Source organism: Oryzias melastigma, linkage group LG10 (assembly GCF_002922805.2).
Source record: "Oryzias melastigma strain HK-1 linkage group LG10, ASM292280v2, whole genome shotgun sequence".
Taxonomy (NCBI): Eukaryota; Metazoa; Chordata; class Actinopteri; order Beloniformes; family Adrianichthyidae; genus Oryzias; species Oryzias melastigma.
In genome coordinates, this window is record NC_050521.1 from 5,088,646 (window position 1) to 5,109,507 (window position 20,862).

The following is a 20,862-nucleotide window of genomic DNA, read 5'->3' on the forward strand; positions in this document are numbered from 1 at the left end:
TGTGGTTCCCATGTTTACACGTCACTGTTAAATACCATGGAGGTCACATGCTATGGCCTTTTTCTACAACACATTGTGCTTTAACACCTCACCAGCCTAATCTATAGATATCTTTTTTTGCATGCAAATATTTTTATTATTATTATTTGTTTACGTATTACTGTGCTCTTTGCCCTGCTTGATTTTATTTCCCGAACTACAATCTGATCCTCTCATTGATGCCCCCCACCCCCCATGGTGCATATTATTCATGTATATTTGCTCAGTCCCATAATTTAAGCTCCCATTTTGCCAAATGTTAGTATAAGATGAAGTTCAACTGAGTTCCAGAGAAAAAAGTATTAAAAATACTTGTGCATTTATATAATTTATAAGGATATATTTTGTGTATTGAAGTGGAGAATTGTTGTTTATTACCTATGATCTTTGGATGTGATGCTGAGTGTAAATCCACATTTTGGTGTCAGGATTTGCCAGACATTTGTTTTTTAGTATCAGTCATCACCTCTTGTAGTCTAAACCTTTCCCACATTACAAGACTAATCAATATCTGTCTTTAGTTTAATTCCCATGGTGTACATTTTGGATAATAAAAAAATAGACCCCAAAATGTGACTTTTCTCTCATCTTTGACAACTTTAGTGTCACAGTATGTTCTGTCTGTTCATCTGTTTTGCCCTGTGTTTTATATTGTGATTTTGTGATAGGATAAAAATTTGTTTTGTAAAAAAATGTATATTTGTCTATTATTTGAGATTAAGATATCTTTATTATTACAGACTCGAGGCCCATTTGTCACAAGAAACACCAAACAAATAAAAGACTTATGAATATAAAAAATAATTATAGTTTAATCCAGCAGGATGTCTTTTGAAAAAAAAAATAGAGAGAGATGATGAAAATACTGTTATAACAGTAAAATTTTCCCATAATGCTTGAAATCTAAATATTTTTGACAATCTAAAAACATAAAATCCTGCTTGGAATATTGAAATTTCAACGTGTGATTTACAGTGAAGGATCAGAACAGCTTTAGGATAATCAGCCCTAGATTATGTTAAAAATGGATCTTCAGACATGTGGTGGACAAAGATGTGCAACAAGGTGTACTGACCTCCTATATTAATCGCTTGGTCCTGGAGAGACAGGGAGGTTAGATATATATATATATGAGATTAAAAAAAAGATTAAGGATTATACGATGTTAATTTTTTATGAGGAAAATATTTTCTTAAACATTTTAGCACAATTGCAACAATTAAAAAACATGTTTTATCTGGACACAAAATAGGGAAAAACATGATTTAAAACTCTTAGTAGACAAATACCAAACCAACCAATTTATAAAACACTTGAAGTGTCTGAGCAGACCTGAAGTGCTGTACAATCCTGGAAATAAAAAAAAAATATTAAAGCAATAAAATAAACTAAAATGTACATGGAATTGTTTTAAGATTACAGTGTTACACTGATGTCAAACAAAGTACAGGTATTTAATAATACATAAAATAATTAACTTACCATGCAGTGGAAAAGAAGAAATTCCTTACTTTACTGTGTACAAGTTTAAAAAGTGGGGTTTTAAAGATCTTACATGACGTGAAAGGTTGTTCCAAAGCTTTGAGGCTGCTAAATAACTGTTTAGAGATTAATTTAAAGCAAAGAAAATATTTCAGTGAAAAAGCTGTATGAGATGATTTGACATCAATTACTCTAAAAGTTTTATTGGGAAAATTCCCTTTTGAAAAACTGTTTTGAACACATAGTTTAAGCTTTTTAAAAAGTGATAGATTAAAACCAAATAAAGAATGCACAGAAACAACAAAACTTATTTTCAAGAAATTATTGTCAAAAATGTTCTAACTTATTCATGGTTACAGAAAGGTTAAGTAAGAGAGATCTGAGACAAAAAAGGCTAGTTTTCTTTAAGTTTACTGGGTTTTGTGTGCATTAAAAATGGAATAAAGAAACTCTAATTGAGTATCTTAAAAGGTTTTTTCATAAATATACTTGCAAATAAGTGGTCTGGGACCACACTCTCATACTCTCATTTTCAGGTACAGTATTTGCATCCAGTTGACAAACAGATATATGCAATATGTGTGTGTACAAACAAAAAGTTAGAAGATGAAATCTATTAATAGTTAATAATTTTCCATCCGTCTTTAGAACCAGCTTAATCCCTTTTATACTCATGTGGTTGCTGGAGCCTCTCCCAACTACTGTCAGGCAAATGTGAGGCACACCCCGAGCAAGTCACCAGTCTGTTGCAGGGCCAAACAATCCCATTCACAACTAAGGTCAATTTAGTCGATTAACTTGTGAAGCTTGTCGTTGGACTGTGGGAAGAAACTGGAGTTCTCTGAAAAAAACGACGCATACGTAAGGAGAACAAGCAAATTCCACACAAAAGAGGACCCAGCTGGGATTCAAATGGGCCATCTCGCTGTGAGGTGAGATTGCTAACCACTACACCATCATGCATCAATCCCAGGTTAAGAATTAAACTCAGAAATTGTAAATGTCCTTTAAAAATCTACATATATATATATATATAGAAATCTCTGTCTTATGTTTTACATAATTCAAACATTTATATGAAAAGAAATATTTGCTGGTGTTAAAAGAAAATATTAAGAAGAGAAACTACTTTTTCGTTTTATTAATAACTAATACTAACATTACGATTGCAAAAAAGGTTTTAGTCTGTTAATTACATATTTATTTCCTTATTTATTTAGACCAAATTTTGCTTAGCCAATAAAAAGATTGAAAATGTTACCTTTGCTAGTTTTAATGTTTCTTGTTTTTTTTTATTTTACTTCATGTGGTGTTTTGTTCAAATAAACTTAAAATATTTTTAAATAAAATTTAAAGAAATCATATTAGTAGATTTTAAAGTATAATTTTTACTGTTCTTAAGAAACAATAACTCTTTGGTTCTCTCAGAAGTCACTTTTGACTATCAATTAAGTAAACAAATGCATTTATCCTTGTGTAATTTTAATTTTAAGGGAATAATTTAATTTTAAAATCTACATATCTCCACATTGGTACAGGAAATTAGTTTCACTCGTTTTCATGTGTTAGTTTGATTTGTTCACACGGCTGTGCCGGTGCGTTGATTCACACAGGAGATAGCAGTCTCCGTGCTGGAGCCGCTCGGCTGACCTGTGCCCTGCGCCCTGAGCTCACAGACGCCATGATTCTGCTGCGGCTGGAACCAGAAAATGGACGCTTCCTGCCACCTCGGCGTGTGTCTGTAGAAGCCAGTTGCTCCTTCGTTGAGTCAACTGAATTAATTTAAAATTTTCTATTGGTTTCCTATTCTATAGAATCGGGAATCTTTACCAAAAACGCGGGTGTTTACTGAAGTGCGGCTGTTTTAGTTGGAGGCTACAGAGCCGGCTAGGTGGCTAATGCTAGCAGCCGACAGTAGACTGTCAGTCTAGCTAGCTACAGGAAGCTAGCGCGAAGAAACCCTCCCATAAAGTGTTCCCTGTGATCTGTTTTTCGGACGGAATGTCACAGGTGGGAGTCCGATCACGGGCTTAACCTTCAGGTAACCACACAAACACGCAAACTGTTTAGATAGCTGTCGCTAAACGTGGCGCACACTTAAAGCGAGCTTACTGCGTCAGTGTGAAACCTCGCCGCTTAGTTGGAATCTTCCGAGGTTTTCACTTAAACGTTTTGTTTTGTTTACATCATTCACTGTTCTGCCACGTGGTCCCCCTCGGTACCACCGTTCTTACCGGAGGTTGACCGGTGTCTTTGGGAACGCTTTGCAGGCATGGCCCGGCTTTGAGCTGGATGCTGCTGGTGATGGCAGAAGGGGCTGACATTGGCGAAATGCCCTCCTTTGACCCGAGGTCCAGTTCAGAAGCAATAAAAAGATCCAGTGGTTCTTGTTTTGATGCAAGTAAGTGAGCTGACTTTTTTTCTCCACTCTTTAGTTTAATATCAACTACCCCCTACCCACAGCAACAACTTACAGCAGTTTTAACCACCAGTAAATAAAGGTATGGGACATTAAAAGAGGAAAAGTTAATAACAGTTCATTTAAAACTGAGCTAAAGCTGTCTCTGATGATCAAGGACATATCCAAGTTGAGTTTATTCTTTAAATTACACTTTATTCTTCCCAATATGAAGTTGGGTTTAACTCTGGGAGGGATCTATAAAACCAGAAGCCATGTGGTTCCGTTTCTCACTGACCAAAATCCAGTGAAACTTAGCTGTTCAGAAAAATACACTTTAATTTATGGTTTTGGGCCCATTAATTCATAAAATCTAGCTTTTAAAGATCGACCCCAACGTTTTTGCGCCTTTTTCTCATTCTATTAAAGGAAAATTAAGCTTAAAATTATGTTTGAACATTTATTTCTTGAAATCGTTGTTAATCAAAGGCAGACAAAAACTACAATACAGTTAGAAAAAGCTTGTATTGTGACATAAATACTACTATAGGATCCCACAAACTCCCCACCCTGCTCCATTCAGATGCATTCACTTCTAAAAAAAATGTATCCATTTCTCTTGTCTGAGTTGGGATCTGTCTCAAAACTGTACTGCTGAATAGCTCCAATATAGCTCACCATTTTTGTTACACCACTAATGTAAAGTTGGGGGTGTGAGAAGCTGTAAGCTAGCATGAGAGAGTGTAAACAGACAGGTAATGGGAAGTGGGGCTGGGCTTTTTCCGCATCATTGGTTCCGCCCACTACTTGAGGGTACATTTCTAATAAACTACTGCTGAAACTGCAGAAACTATGTCCAGATTTTTGAATTTTAGTTAAAAAAATGTCATTGTTAAAAGACCAGTGGGAATGCTTTTGCAATAGATGAAAGAATGATTGGAGTGAAATTTTAAATATTTACAGAAATAAATTAGAGATGCTGTTTTACTATGTTTAACAAACTTATTTTATATCTTACAGCAGCACATACAAGTTTGTTTCAACATAGAATAAACCCCATGTCAAATAAGATCCTCCAGCTGCAGCAGATTTACTTCAATTAAAAAAGTAAGAAAGCCAATTTCAAAATGGCATTTTCTATCATTATGACTTTGTCTATCCAATACAAACAACATTGGAGTAGAATGCATTAAAAACATCAATACATGTAAATGTAATTATCCCCTTTAAGAACTTTTCCTCTGAACATCTTGTTGTGCAGTCGAAAATTGGCCTTATTCTAAAAATAAACCACTCTGAGCATACATTAAACATTTTACCATTATTTTGTTTTTTTCTGATGGTAAAAATCTAGTCATAAATGACAAAACTTAATTTACTAAAACAAATTAACTAAAGCTACAAACCTATTATTTATTCAAATAGTTAGAGGTTATTTATTATACCCAAAGCGCCACAATGGCGTGATTAAAGAACCGCATGAGGCTCTGAAGCCTCAGGTTACAGACCCCTAAAGGTGAAGCCCGCTTTCGTAACCCTCCATGGGAATGAAGAGTTTATAAAAAAATGAATGGATAGATTTTGGGTAATTAATCTTTTGTGATCTATAATCATTTTAATTTAGCACCTGAAACATCTCACCCATCTGTTTTTTAAAATCATGTTTTGTTTTGCAGGAGATGAGCCCATGAGAAAAATGCCGGTGACAAAGTTTGGTGGCCGACCTCGATTTGAGCCTGTTCAGTTTGTCAGTGGTGGAACCAGTGCAGGAACTGATGAGAAAGAGAACGATAAGGAGCGAAGGAAGACTGAGTCTTACGGTACAAGGCAGTGGGACTCTCAGCCGTCCTACGGCAGCAGCGACAGAGCCCAGGGCTTCTTTGATCAAGGCCTGCGGCATCCGTCAGACTCTTGGGGTTCACACAGAGACGGTGATGGAGATATTTTCTCAGGTAGTGGACTTGGTTATGGAAGTGGTGGGACTTCAAACTTCATGGCCAAAACACAGCAGGAATACACAGCCAAATTTGAAGCCCACGCCTCTTCCTGCAGCTTAGATTCTTACACTCAGCCCCAGAGGTACAACGGTTATGGCGGTGGGAACAGAAAAGGAGGCTGGGATTCCGGAGGTCAGGGTTTGGGGTACAGTCATCATCACAGGCCGTCGTCAAGCAGGCCATTTAGCAAAATCTACAACAGCCAGGGCAGAGGCCCCCAGAACACGTTCCAGTCTGGGTCCTTGCAGCCTCATCCAATATCTCAATCAACACTGGATGAAAAGCAAAGGCTGATTTTTAGCGTGTCTAATGCAATGGCTGCTGCATTTAGGGACCCTGTGCTGATGACTGGAAGTGACACGCCAAACTATAACTTTATGTTGAGCCGCGGCATCCAGGCCTGCAAAACAAACCCCGAGTATATTTATGTCAACCTGAAGGATATCCCTCAGGCTGACCTTCCAAAGAACAGGAAGGTACCTGCGGATGGTTACGCTTGTGAACTGAGATGCCAGAACGTTTATCTTGCTACTGGATACTCTGGCAGCAAAAACGGAGCGAGGGACCGAGCTTCTGAGCAGGCTGTGAAACTTTTCCTGAAGCCAGTGGAGGTCCGTGTTGTGCAGCGTAAATACAGACACGGAACTGTGAACGACATGGTTGTTTGTCAGGCTTACGCCCCGACGCCAGCTCTCGTACCGGCACTTCGGAGCCCAGACGATAAATCCACATCCAGCTCGAAGGGTCAGTACGAACCCGACAGAGGTAAACACTGGACGGAGTTTGTGGTCATAGATAATGCTCACGACGCAATCTGCATATTGAACAACTCCGCTGCTTTCAATCGGATGAAGATCGACTACAGGTTTGATTTCATACCCAGCAATGGAATGTGGCTGTGCAGCGTTTTTGTGCAGGGCGAGATGGTAGCACAGGCCACAGGGACTAAGAAGAGCTCAAAGCACTCTGCAGCTGAGGAAGCTGTGAGGAAACTTCGTATGAACCAAGCACATCGACAAAGGCACCACCAGCATAAACCAGAGCCACAGTACTTGGGAGGAAACAATCGGTCTGACTATAGTGGGCTTTTTGGACAGCAAGCTGGCCGAAAGAAGCATTTGAGTGAACTGGTGATTTTGGAAAACTCTGACAATGCAATCTGTATAATCAATGATACTGCCCAGTTCAATAAAGTAACTGCGGATTACAAATTCTCAGTTCTACAAGATCATCGCTGGAGGTGTGAAGTTTACCTTGAAGGACAGTTTGTCGCTGCAGGAATCGGGCCAAAGAAAACAGTAAAGCACATTGCAGCACAGGAAGCGTTGGCCACCTTGAAGCAGACCCAGGCAGTTGTCAAATCCAACTTGTGGAAGGATGGACACAGCGATGCAATATCTCGCTCTCAGATCCTGGCTCGCTCGAACGAGGAGGCCATGAAGCAGGAGATAAAGGAGGACAATATTGGAAACCAGCTGCTCCGGAAGATGGGCTGGAAGGGAGGTGGGCTGGGCAGAGACGGGGAAGGCATCGCAGAGCCCATCCGAGTCAAGGAGCAGTTTTCCAGGGAGGGTTTGGGCATGGACGCGGACAAGACGGGGAATCAGTTAAACAAGCGTGACATTGAGGACATCATCCGCAACTATGCCACCTCCGACCGCCAGGACGACCTGCGCTTCTCCACAGACCTCACCAATGACGAACGCAAGCAGATTCACCAGATATCTCAAAAATATGGTTTACGTAGCAAATCATACGGACAGGGGTGGCAGCGTTTCTTAGTTGTGAGTCGAAAAGTGCACAAAGACCAGCTGATCGATCAGCTACTGCAGGAAGGACAGGTGGGACGATACGAGCTTGTTAAACCTCAGGCTTCCCACTAAAGTCACATGGTCATTTTATGGAACCTCTCTGGTCTAACTTCTAGTGCAGCTGCACTTTTGTGTACACTCTGTGTAGCAAATTTCCAATGCATTGTTCAGCAGTAACAAATAAGTTTTTGCATTCCTAAAATACTTTAGCTTTAGCAGGAGACTGTAAGATGAATCGTTTTTTTTTCCCCTCTTTACATTTCTGAGTTTAATGTCAATACTTTATCAATCGCCTTAACGCGGCTTCAGTTGTTTTTCGTGAATATTTCATAATGAGGTGGCAGATTAAGATGGGTGAAATATTTTGGACAAGTTACCGATAACATGCAGATTTAAATGGCATTATCCCTTAACCGTAGCTAACAGTCTCTTACCAGTCGCACTGTAATAAATCTGCAATATCATTTTTTTTCTTAACACCTCAATATCATCCAGTGAGCTGCACTAGATATAAGAAAAAGCCCTTCAAACTGTGATCTTTGTTAAATGTGTTTGAGTATAGTTGTCTGCTCATTTTCACAGCTGTAAGTACAGAAAAATAAAATAAAATGGATAAAGTCAATGCTGGAGCTAGTTCTGACATTTTTATATTGTGAATTAAAGAAGCAACAGGAAAAGCATTTTTTCATTTACTTTTTTATTTACAAGGTAATGTACAGTTTGTTACATGGGTTACCAGTGCAAAGTTTTTTTATTCTCAAAACACCATCCCACTTTAGTGGTGTGACCAGGATTTTTTTTTTAAAGTGGTGGGGGGGGGTTATAAGATGGTCAAATATTTCCACATGAGCCTAAACATTAGGATCTTCCAATCTTCCAGAACCTAAATGCTTCAAGTTTATATGTGAACAAGATATTAATTCCCAAAAGGGCCATATTTTTTGGGGGGGTAAAAAGATAATTGAAAATTTGTGAAGTTTGAAGTAAAAAGGCATTGCTCTTCTAAAATATATATATTTAGAAAAAAGTAATTAGAGGAACATGCCAGGTAACTCCTTTATCTTTATCCATTCAAAAAGATTTCCAGTCTGCAGACTGAAAAGAAAAATAGCCTGATAAATCAGAAAAAAAACCACCAGCTTTATTTTCTGTTAAATATAAAACGTCATCTACACAGCAAACCACACATCAAGCACGTCTACACAACTGTCACCATGTCATTCAACCAGTTCACTTGATAATTGTACTGGGAGAGAATTGACAACTTTTTGCACTGGCTATTGTCTTAAAAAAAGGGGAAAAAAAACGTCAAGTCGGGGCTCAGAGCAAGTAACCCAGATATAACAAGGTACATTAACTTAAACATCTGTTTTTGCCAAACAGTCGGATTTGGCAGGAGTGAATGCCACAACACAACAGCAAACAAACTTAGCAACAGTGATGGGACAAGTATACTGGAGGATTATTTTTTTTAAATGTCATCTCTGAGAATTTGCTTTCTTAATAGATGGTTTGTTTGTTTGTTTGATCAGACTTCAACAAAAATCAAAAGTCAACAGTCACGCCAACTCTGTTCTACGATAGCAGAAACCCTCTTCTCGTACTCCCGTTTGTTTTCCTGGTAAAGCTGGGCTGCTTGGCTATTGGCAGGACTGTTTGGGTTTGGCTCATCCAGCAAAGACTTTAAATAGAAAGAAAAAATAGGATAAGCATGTCAAATCTGCTATAAAAAAGACTAGATTTAATTAGAATAACAATAATTTTGTTTGTGTCCTATATTCATTACCTGTATAGAAGTTAGGATTGATGATACATCATAGGTTGGACTCCAGCGATTCTGAAGAATATCTAAGCATATGCTGCCATCTGCATACACTGCAAGAGAGCAAAGATTTTAGGAAGATGAATAATCTCAGTTCTACACATAATTACAATTATGCCATACCATTTGGGTGAAACATTTTGGAGACAAATCGCACTGTTGGAGGTTTATTGGGATATTCCTCTGTAAATTCAATGGTAAGTTTGAAGGTTCCTGAAAAGAATGAATATGAAAGAAAACAATAAATGAATGAGCTTCATGTAAGGAATTTATTAATTCAAATGTCCCTAAATTTGAGCTTTTTTGATGTATTATTAAACATTATACACATATAAGCCTTACCATCTTCAAAAGGTGTTCCCTCTGGTCTGAGAGGAAAACAACAAAAAAGTGTGAATAATCGAATGGACTTTTAATGTTAATGGATAGCTTCAATATCTTTATTTTAGTTTTTGAACACCAAAACTTACCCAAAAATGACTGCATTCCATACCATGATATTGTTTTCAGATGGGGCTCCACTAACTCCGGCTGGAGGATCTTCCTGCAGCCTAACATGAGCAGCAGAGAAAAAAAAAAAATCAGAAAAAAATTGATGAAACTAGTAGTTATAGCTGATATACATTTCAAAGTGACACTATTTGAACAGAAACAGCATAAAATACAACCTCTTTCTGGAATTTAATACAGAATCCTTCTCAGTCCATTTAACTTGAGCAGTATTTTCCAGTGTTAGGATTAAAATTGCACTTTTAGTATAACTAAATATTTTGACTCTACTTAAGTCAAACTGAACAAAAGCCTTGCCCACTGTCAGTATATGTAATCTATTAAATAAAGTTAATGCCATAATTGTGAACTCATAAATTGATAATGTTACAGTCCTAGGCCATGGACTTTAAAATGATCAGTTTAATGGAACATGTGGAGAAAACCCATGTGCTGAGGCCACCTGAGCCACCTGCCTTTTACGGTTCGGTGACTGCATGGCAGATGGTTGCTGATCCTCAGTCTTAAGTGATGATCTATCATTGTCGTCAAAGGACAGAAGCTTTCTTGATCAGAGTGTTGGGGCGATCTACTTTAACCTTTCATCTAGCTTAAGGGCCATCTGGCTTCTGATATAAACGTCAGAACTTTTACATCATTAGACCTAGGGAGCACCGCGAGATGAAACATTTTATAGTTGTACACGACGATGAGCCCCAAAACGAAAGGGTATTTGTCCCGAAATTGTAAATTACGCACCAACACTTAATATAAGTTGCGAAATTCAATACACGAACTGAGTGTTACTATACTACCGACTAGCATGCTAACGCCGGTTAGCTTGGTAGTTACTTGCCAACTACTCGTAAGTTATTAAACAGTTAATGCCAATTCAGTAGGAGTTCTATATCTACTGCTTATTACGATGATTATAATGACTAGATTTAAAAACAAACATGTGTGATCATATTTTGTATATACATTATTGAGGTTGAAATTAACGTAACACACATGCTAACATTAGCAATAGCCACTTCTCTCGTTTTCTCTTTCGCTTACCGCTTAAAGTCTCTCATTAAACGTCGTCTTGCCGGAGTTGACATATTTGTGAACAGTTCGGCCCTATGCCAAAGAAGCGATTTTCCTAAATTATATTTTAAAGTTTTAAAAGCTTTATTTACTTGACTACTGGCTATTCGACGATCGCTACTAGCTCAACAAATATTTGGCTTCCTTTCCGAGTTTTCAGACTCTACCACATGCAAACGAAAAGGGGGTCCCAGTTTTAATTCATGCCAAATTTAAAGAGCATATCGGCAAATATCAAATATATAATAGCAACATTTTCGGGAAAGCTCAAACAAATTAACATTTCTTGGACATTTGTTCAGTAAAATTTGTCTAGATATAGTTGGAGTATTTTTGCAAAACCAGATGCACCCCATGTTTGACACTTGAACTAGTCTTCTGAAATTACGTCATATGTTTGCGCACATATTTTGTTGGTGTGGTTGGCAAGCGGCAGCGATTAGTTGTTTCTTTTTAAATTATCCCCATATTTTAGATTTTGTTCCAATTTTTGTTATGAACAAAAACATTCATTTTTTATTACTACAACTTTTACACGGTTAAAGCAACTAGTATGCCGAAGTATTTGTTCATCTTAAGGTATAAATGCACGACCACAAGATGGAGCCTTTGCTTCGGGTTTTATATATTGGGCAATGCAGAGACATTAATTCAACACAGGAATCAAATAATAGTGAGATCATACATATATATGAAACTGTAGCATGATTAAATTGGTACTTTCCATATATAACACAGAGGGTTAGTGCGATTCTAAACATGGAAGCTATATATATGTGTCAATCTCTCGTGGTGTTCAAGTCCCATATGGTCTAGCGGTTAGGATTCCTGGTTTTCACCCAGGCGGCCCGGGTTCGACTCCCGGTATGGGAACTACTGTTTTCTTAAATCTTACTTCTCTTTGAACATTTTTCTTTAATACGAAAAATGACAGTTTATCATAAAGGGTACGAACATAAAAATACAACAAATGCGTCTTTCTGAAAAATATTTGTCGACCCCGCCCGAAGAGGAGCCTTCCCATATTAACCTCATCTCACAGGGGTTTGGACGTTCCCGGAAGATGCCCATTACAACTCCTATCTCCCTGTGCCAGCACTTATGAGTCAGGGCAGTACAGGCGAACAAAGCGTGTCAGGCTTTCATTTTTTTCTGTTTTTTTAGTCGTATTTTGAATTTCGTTTGCTCTTATTGACGCATGCGAATAACGGTGTATAAATACGGTGGCAGCGTGTTTACTGCGTATAAAAAAGGACAAAACCGTACTTTGGAAGTTTTTTTTTTTTTTTTTTTTTTTTTTTTTTNNCTTGGAGTGGAAGTTTAACTTTTAGTTCATCATTTTCCAGCGATGCCTATTGCTCAACTGTGAAGCGCTCCAGGAGTGGCTCACTCTCGTGGCAGCCTTTAACCAAACTCCTGCTGCCTGCCGGACCGGGGCCAGTCATTTCCCAGGAAAATGTGACTGCCAGGAATTCCCCACACATCAGCAGCCTCTGTCGGAGAAAACGCTGCGACCTCATGTCAAGAAGCAGACGAAAGTGGTGACGGAGCGGTGATGTAGCCGGAGCTCAGCCTCGCACCGTCATGTGTTCTAGCGTCTGCAGAAAGACGTTGAAACTTTTGGTAAACAGTCGGAGGAAAAGCCAGACTGATGCCTGCGCCTGTCAGGGTGAGTCCCGTGGGGATTTAAACCATGTTGTGATCCAGGATATGTGTTTTTGAGTTCCAGAAGACCTAATAACTACCCTGATGGGTTATATTAGTTAGTTAAATGCACATGTATTTACATTTTTGTACAAATCTAACACATTTTTGTACTTGTCTTGGATAAATGTAAGGTGCATGCATTTATAGCTTTATGAAATGGGATGTTAGAGTTGGTGATTGGAGCTCAGGAGTTCTCCCCACTCCTCCATGGATCATCTTCTTTGTGTCAGCTGGCATGTGACCACTGGGATAGTGTGAGCATGCTGAAAATCTTCATTCATTTTGCAGTCACAAGAAGCAGAAGAATGGCGCGACTGTTTTGTCCCCACTCCTCTTATATCAGCAGAGTGTAATGAGACAATCCGCTTGACCCCAGGCGATCCATTTCAGTGCAGCGTCTGGAAAATGTGTAAACCAAGTCTGCCACCTCAAAGCAGTGACTTACTATAAATCTCATTCCAGCTGGAGTGACTTATTGGGAAAATTACAAATCCACTTGATGCATGATAGTTATCAAAGTGCAGAATCCTTTTCATTTTTTCTCCCCACCCAAGTGTTGCGAGGAGGCCCGAATGTTTGCCAGATGTTTACATTTTTGGGCTGGGATGCTTGTATCGTGGGACAGATAAACAGTGTCTCATTGGTCGGCCATTTCTTGCTGGGTTCAGAGCAGGCGGTCGTGACGCAGAGGGAAAGGGAGAGGTACAAGATGTTAGTTTGTCACTCCCACAAGAGACATGGCCAGATGGGCCCACTAACCCTGCCCCAACTCCCTTTCCTCCCACTGAAGTCTTCCCATGGTGGGAACACTGGCAGAGGCTGGTGAGTAATTGGAAACTTCACTGAAAACAATTATCCAAAACAAGTTTTTTGTTTTTTTTTCTGACTAAACTCAAGCATTTTTTTTGCCTCAAACATGTGTCCTTGTTTTTGGAACATTCTGTCATCATGTCATCTTTCATGTCCTTCTTTTTGAAAGCTATGTACACAATACCCTTGGAAACTTGCTTTCAAGCCCCCACTTCCAATGAAAAGTCGACAGGCGTATATGAGCATTTTTGGCTTCAAAACTCTCACATTCACGCATGCTGCAAGTTTCTATAGCCGTTTTCGGGCTCTTCGTACTCAGGTTTTTTTGTGACGTATGAATTCACAAAAGTGTCAAACGTTTGAAACTTGATAATGAAGGAGAAATCAATAATTGTAGCTTGTGTCCTGCTGGAAATATATTAAACCAAGTCTTTCATCTATCAGAATAAATATGTAAAAGAAAAAGCTTGGAGCAAGATTCCCAAGATTTGCACCGGTTGCACATTTTCCACCAAGCCAACTGTAGGTTGCGGACAAACGCTAGTAAACAGCCTGATACCCTTTGCCTTTGTTTTTCAGATAAAGATAAACCAAGGCCACTGTGTTTACAGGATGATAAAGCCATATCCAACATTGCAAGGATGCTAGCAATGAACCATTTTGCACCCATTTCACGAAATTTGAACCACTTTGCCGTTTCGCACCAAGCCTCTTTCAATTGTAGGATGTGGACATACGCTAGTAAAAAGTAGGAGATGAAGAAGAAGCCTTTCCTTGTTAGCTCAGTGTGAACGCTGGGAGTTCAAGGTGGTTGTTATGCAGAGGTAAAGCAGTCAACTTCTGGTCGGAAGATTCTAGGTTTGGTTCCTGCCCTGCACACTCGTGTTGAAGTGTCCTTAGGCAAGACACTAAACCCCCACATTACTCCTGTTGGTTGTACGTTGGTACCAGTGTTCAGCAGTAGAGCATCAGTGTGTGAGTGTATGGGTGAATGGGGCTGTGACTGTACAGGCTTTGGGCCTTCTGAGAAGGTAGCAAAGCACTACATAAGTATGCACCATGTGCCAAGAATGCACATTCTTGAATGAGCATCACATTTCTGGTGTATATGTAGCATGAAATGAAGCAGTTGCATCTCGACAGGTTTCTTACCCTGCATCAGTCGTGCCCAACCCAATCAGCAGTCTGAGCAGCTGAGCAATGTGACGATGAGCAAGGACAACAGGGAACAGCTGTTCTCCCTTTATTGAGGAAGGGCTCCGTCAGATGCTTCTTCTTGCCCAACATTTATGCCCGTCTTCCCTAATGGGCTTTGATATTGATTTGACTTCACAAAAAGAAGAAGAGGGCTTTTATCTGGGCTGCACTTCAGCCTCGCAAAAGCTTTCAGAGAAGCCTCACAAGGAGCAGGAATCCAAAGCAATCCTCCTTTGAAAGCTGAAATGTCTGGTAATCGTATCAAAGTTGTAATGTGATCATCACATCTGTGCATCTGGAGCTTTCGTAGATGATACGTCCACGTGCAGTTACTAACTTATAGTGTCTGCCGGCTGGACATGTTGAATGACAGACATTTTCTGTCTAAATGAGTGTGGTTTTGGTGCCTGAGCGATGACCACAAGATGGCAATGTTCATTTGTTCTCAGATTAAATAAACAATCACATGCCCTGTTCTGGAACCTCAAATGACTTGCACAAATGCAGGAACCAGCCAGTGAAAAGAGAAATAAAACTCCTGAACTTCCTTCTTGCTTTACTTAAATTTAAAAAAAGAAAGAAAAAACGCTTTGTATGAACTCCCTGAGAGGCTTTTTAGGAGAAGTTTCAAACTTCCTCTGCTGCTGCACTGTGAGCGCTTCACTACCTGAGTATCACCTCGTCAGACATGTTGGACGTCTGAGCCACCGGCGTGCATGACGTCAGCGAGAAAAGAAAAGGCGAGGGAAATTCCACCTGAAATCCTATCTTCTCCTCTCCTCCTGGCCATGTCTCACCATCATGTGACCGGCGAGTCATCTGTCCTCGCTTTTTTCATGAATCTGTACATCGTCATGATGTCATTCGGTCAAAGCAAAGCTATTTTTAGGGCTAAAAAAGGAGGAGAGTTCTGCTTGAACTGTGTATGTGTGTGTGGCTGTGGGAAAAATGAGTAAATGTTTGTTCAGTGAAGCCATTCTGCTGAGTCATCATAGCCCCCATCCACTTAAATGAGTTTGTTCAGTAACACAATAACTCAACACTTTTGCGTTCACAAAAGCTCTGTGAAACAAGGGGGAATGAGTGATTTTATAGCAAAAATCATTAAGATATAAAAGGAGGTCAAGATTTGTCCATATTTACCAAAAACTAAAGTTTGTTCTTCCTGAAATGAATTGAGCAACGCATTTTATTTTTGCACTTTTGAATCTTCAAATAAAATGTTTCCAAGTGGAAAAATGTACTACTGGAGGTCTCTTAAATACAGAAGCTCTAAATTTAAATGTTTTTAAACTAATTTTATGTTAAAGTCTGAGGGACAGCATCTCAAGCCTGAACAAGTCAAAAATCTCATTTGCTCCTAAATGAATTGGTTGCATCCTCACTGTAACTGTAGTGTTAAGGTCAAGCAAAAGTCCAAACAAATACTGTCTTAGTCATAGCTGCCCTTATGGGTGGGTATGGGCAAACCTGTATAGGACATGCACGAAAAAATTAAGGTCGTAGACCGTTAGGTGGAAATGCATTTTTTCCTATGGGCATGCTGCGGGTCACAAATCGTAGCAAGCACTACTACAACACATAGGGGTGAGTAGACGAGATGCAGGTCTGTCATTTGGATTTTTCATTTCTTCAACCTCCCCAAACCTGCAGTCTCTGCTTGCAACCTGATTGTTAGAAATGAGACAATCAGATCATCGTTTGTGTGGGCATCCTATTAAGGTGTCCTACGGGTACCTGTGTAGCACCTTCACAACCCGTGGGTGCAACATTTGTATGAGGTCAGTGGGGAGCTGATATGTGCAACTTACTAATGACAACAGTAGAGTGTTGCTTAAGGGCCTCACCCATACATCATAAGTACGTGTAACTTCTGACGGCACTGACCTCTTTGCTGTGGATATTGGTTTGAAAATCAACACAAAAATCATTAAAAAAAAAGGCAATTGATATTTTTACTAACTTGTTACCTATGGGCAACATTTCACTATTTTTAGATAATGTTGGTTTCAATTAGAATTTACTTTAAAAAAATCATTAAATCCACATATATTTTCTTTTCTTTAAAGTATTTTCTCGCATTATTGTTGTTGTTATTTATTTAACCAAATAAGATTGTTGTTTTAGTATTTTTTTAAGAATTCCTCTTTTTTATTCTGTTAAGTTGAAGGCATTGGATATGTGAAAACAGTTTTTTTTTTAAATAAAATGCAATTCATTCATTCATTCATTCATTGTCTTTGAAGTACATGTTGGTTAAAACATTTTTTTACTTGTTCTATTTAAAATGGAATAGAGTCCTTACCGTTTGAATGCATATAGTATTGATTCATTTATTACCACTATATCTTTAGTAATTTTTTGAGTTTCAAAATAAAATGAGATTAAAGTTTTCAAAGTTTATTTATTTAGTAACTGTTTCTTGATTGGTCACACTTGACTCCTATAAAATGCAGATCACAATGACTTTTAACAAATGTGATGAAAAATGTTCAAAAACAACAACAATAAAGCCTGGGGAAGTTTGAATAACATAAAGGCTTCTATACAGACAGATTGGGTGGAATATTTGGCTGCTGTGCTCAGCCAGGCCTCAGCACAGACTGTGTTTGTAGGCAGTACTATTATAGCCTCTTAGCTCTTGTAACCCATTGACATCATGAGCTTACTTAACCACATTACTAAGATATATTTATGGTGCTTGCCGCTGTGCACAAAGGCCCACAGTGCAGCGTGTTGCATCTCTGATGCACATGTAATTACATTAAGGAGTGGCTTATTTCGTAATGCAGCAGATTACTGGTGTTTGCCCGCATAGAGAATTTCCTCAAACAGAGACCCCCCCGTCTGCAACTTTTGACACATAATGTTTGGAGACTTGTTGGTTTCTTGTGGAGCCGGGGAAGCAGCTCAGGATCCCCTCCCTGCAGCGGCTCAGCTTGTGTTGTCACCGTCAAACGATCCTCGTTCATTCAGCTTTCAACAAATGCAGCATAAACAAGTAAAGGCGCAGCTGATAGAACCTGCTGCGAGCTGTGCTCCAGCAGAAATGCAGTCTTTACCACGAGGACACTGTGTCCTGTTTGACTGCAGTTAAGTTGTGGAGCAGTTCTCAAGCTTGTTGAATAATTTAACTTAATGCAGCTTGATGGCATTACAACCAGGGTCCTGGACGACAGCGCAGGATATACTCCAAGGGGTTCAGTGATGCTGGAGGAAGGCCTTAAAAAGCCACCTTTCATTTAATCCTTGCAAGAGTAAAAGTAAAATAGTTCACGAGAAACATAGATGGATAATAATAATAAAAAAACAGATAAGAATACTTTATTTTTTTGTTAATACAGTGATAAAGCTCTAAATTATACTGCTGACAGCGGAAATGGTAAAACGAGGTGTTGACCTGTTCTGTGTTTGATACCTAATGAGATACTGTCTGCATAGATACAGATTGTGTAGTTTTAGGAGTAATATGCTAAAAACTGCTAAAAAAAATTGTTATTCTTAGGACTTCTGAATTTTAATATATTTTTAAAACAATTGATTATTTTTAAACCCAAAACACAAGTCAAATACTTGTAGTTTTATTATTAAAGAAGTTTCTAATATAGTGAAACGCCTCACACATTTGAACATTAGTTAAATACTTATGTCAGTCAGCGAAAATATATTTATATAAATATATATATATATATATATATATATATATATTAAGCCAAGGTAATTATCAAGGGTAACAAGTTAAAAATTAACAAGGTAATTTCCTCTTTGTCGGATAAAGTTCTATTCTATTCTATTCTATTCTATTCTATTGATACATTTCAGCTACACTTTTTATCTAGTTTACTTGCGTTTTTTTGTTTTTGTTTTTGTTACTTAAATTAATTTTAAAACATGATAATTTTTTGGGAACTTTAGGCAATTTTCCATAACTCTTAAATAAAAATGTGGGTAATAACAGCCAGAGTTAGCCTTATCTTTTAATTTAAGTAATAAAAAAATGGTTTATGTTTTTTCCCTCAATAACAGGTAAGATAAATATAAATTTTCCTATAGAAGACATTATCTAGTTATTTCATTGTACAAACTACACAACTTATGTGATCTAATTTCTTTAAAGTTTGCCTTTTTTCTTGTCAGTTTTAATTTAAAAAAATTGTGTGTTTTTAATCATGTTCTTATGGTATTTTCTCATGCAGGAGGGCATACATAATGAAAATTAAGTATTTCTTGATTCAAATCATCATGAATCAGGAGCAGACAAAGAAATACAGTTGGAAAAAGCCTGTAGTTGTGATGCAGAACCTACACTGACAGGCCACAAGCGCCCTGCTCTGCTCCATTCTGATGCATGCAGATGCAGACAAATAGATACGTCTTTGTTTTCCTCGTTTGAGCTGGAATCTGGATCAAAAACTGTACGTCTGGATAGCTCCAATGTAGCTCGACATTTCTGTTGCACCGGTAATGTTAGGTTGGGGTTGTAAGGGGCTTTAAGCTAATGGGAGAGAGTGTGAACTGATGGCTCAGTTATGGGTGATGGGAAGTGGGGGGTTGCTCCAAAGATGATCAGAGTGGGACTTGAAAACATTTCCCCTAAAATGATGAATAAATGTCAATGGCATCTCTCTGCCTGCTAGACCTGGACGAGGACATCCTGGATAACTTCTCTCCTTTTGGACACCATCATTTATCAGTAGATACACAGCCGCACAACTCATGATGCACCTGTTCAACCAGTTGGGCAAAAAATGATTTCAGCATTTGACTCCTGACTCATCTAACTAGTTTAAAGTCCCACTCCAATCATGTTTTGATCTATTGTAAAAGCATTCCCAGGGGTATTTTCATTACGATTTTGCAATTTTTCCAGGACATAGTTTCTGCAAAGCAGCAGGAGTTCTTCAGAAATTTACCTGAATTGTGGTATATGTGGTATACATTTCAGAGCAGCAGTATTGTGGACTGTTTGCACGGAGCCACCATGTCCTGCCGTTCATCTACTCACATGTTCTCCCACTAGCTTACTGCCCCTCACACCCCCACCTAACATGCCAACACGTTAAACACTAAAAAAAAAGACACAATTTTGGGCCTTTAAAGCTGGGGTTTATCCATCACCCCTGAAGTTCTGAACAGCAGAGTGAGTTGAGTCTGAACACTCATGCTCTCTCATCCAGCTGTGGAAGCAAAGGACTCAGGTGACTGGAGAATTTGCAGTTCAGGCCACAGATTTACCTTGTCAGAGTGTCCTTAACAGGGAAAAATCTCGCACTATTAACATATTTCACAATCAGTAAGAAAGGGTTGTTCAAGATAACTCCTAATAATCAGCTCGGTTGTGTAATTAGAAGATTTGCTCCTGAACTTGCAGGTGTTTGGATTGCATTGACTCACCTTTCATAGCAGAAAACTGTTCCTGTCTCTTTTCTATACTCTGATATCCTTTTTCTTCGGGGGATGAAGATTGTTCTGCCCCATTAGGGTGAAGAATGCAACACATAACAACACAAACAATGACTGCATGCATAAAAACACATTATGTATGTTTCTTTTTCAAAAATAAGACCAAAGGAAATATCCGATGAGGCGATGTATACTCTATATGGAGATGCAAGCAGAGCAGCAGCAGGGGTTAGTTTGAGTTCCTTCAGTTTCTGCATTGCAACTCAAATTAAAATATAATTCCTAAAAACTCACAAGTCAAATGAGGCCTTGAAAACTGGAATCAAGAAGGGGAATGTGTAAAATTGGAACCATGGCAACAAGATGAACAAACATTTGGTTAAAGATGATTTTTGAGCAACTTTTGAAGCTTCTCTGCAACTTAATAAAAACGTTTTAAATGTAGTGTGAACCTCAGTGAGGAGAGTTTTCTTTGGCTCCTGTGTGTCAGCAGTTGAAGAAAAATGTGGCGATTGGAGCCTCTGATTGTCTGAACACACCTGATGCAGGTTATCAGCAGCAAGTAGGACAGAGATACCTGGAAAACAAGCAGTGAGATCAATCTAGCAGACCAGGGTG

General features: G+C 38.7%; 3 protein-coding genes and 1 non-coding gene across 5 annotated transcripts in view; 3 read left to right on the forward strand and 1 right to left on the reverse strand.

Moving 5' to 3' along the window:
- Positions 1 to 3,143: 3,143 nt before the first annotated feature.
- On the forward strand, positions 3,144 to 8,356 carry nkrf (NFKB repressing factor). 2 transcript variants are annotated; one of them, XM_024282971.2, is made up of 4 exons: positions 3,144 to 3,562; positions 3,792 to 3,922; positions 4,940 to 5,026; positions 5,596 to 8,356. In XM_024282971.2, the coding sequence occupies exon 4, from the start codon at positions 5,607 to 5,609 to the stop codon at positions 7,797 to 7,799; it is 2,193 nt and encodes a 730-aa protein (XP_024138739.1). In that variant the 5' UTR covers positions 3,144 to 3,562; positions 3,792 to 3,922; positions 4,940 to 5,026; positions 5,596 to 5,606; the 3' UTR covers positions 7,800 to 8,356. The 2 variants fall into 2 exon arrangements, with proteins under 2 accessions (XP_024138739.1, XP_024138738.1); XM_024282970.2 differs by lacking the exon at positions 4,940 to 5,026 and having other exon boundaries at positions 3,145 to 3,562.
- Positions 8,357 to 8,845: 489 nt separating this feature from the next.
- On the reverse strand, positions 8,846 to 11,298 carry ube2a (ubiquitin-conjugating enzyme E2A (RAD6 homolog)). The gene is made up of 6 exons (XM_024282977.1): positions 11,098 to 11,298; positions 10,020 to 10,100; positions 9,892 to 9,917; positions 9,673 to 9,762; positions 9,514 to 9,602; positions 8,846 to 9,408 (listed from the first exon to the last, which is right to left on the reverse strand). The coding sequence occupies exons 1-6, from the start codon at positions 11,139 to 11,141 to the stop codon at positions 9,280 to 9,282; spliced, it is 459 nt and encodes a 152-aa protein (XP_024138745.1). The 5' UTR covers positions 11,142 to 11,298; the 3' UTR covers positions 8,846 to 9,279.
- A 630-nt stretch (positions 11,299 to 11,928) lies between these two features.
- Positions 11,929 to 12,000, forward strand: trnae-uuc. The gene has a single exon. It is a non-coding gene; the product is annotated as a tRNA-Glu (tRNA).
- A 439-nt stretch (positions 12,001 to 12,439) lies between these two features.
- elf1 (E74-like ETS transcription factor 1) overlaps positions 12,440 to 20,862 on the forward strand; it is a 46,979-nt gene continuing 38,556 nt past the window's right edge. The window contains exon 1 of the mRNA XM_024282981.2: positions 12,440 to 12,796. The gene's annotated coding sequence lies outside the window, so the exon portion shown is untranslated. The remainder of the gene's footprint in view (positions 12,797 to 20,862) is intronic.

What these genes read in the sequence shown, in the direction of transcription:
- nkrf (XM_024282970.2), top strand. Translation starts at nt 3,814, where the DNA reads ATGCTGCTGGTGATGGCAGAAGGGGCTGACATTGGCGAAATGCCCTCC. An exon ending in TGGTTCTTGTTTTGATGCAA is followed by an intron (nt 3,923 to 5,595) that starts GTAAGTGAGCTG and finishes TTTGTTTTGCAG; the next exon opens with GAGATGAGCCCATGAGAAAA.
- ube2a (XM_024282977.1), bottom strand. Translation starts at nt 11,141, where the DNA reads ATGTCAACTCCGGCAAGACGACGTTTAATGAGAGACTTTAAGCG. An exon ending in TTAATGAGAGACTTTAAGCG is followed by an intron (nt 10,101 to 11,097) that starts GTAAGCGAAAGA and finishes TGCTCATGTTAG; the next exon opens with GCTGCAGGAAGATCCTCCAG. An exon ending in GGGAACACCTTTTGAAGATG is followed by an intron (nt 9,763 to 9,891) that starts GTAAGGCTTATA and finishes CATTCTTTTCAG; the next exon opens with GAACCTTCAAACTTACCATT.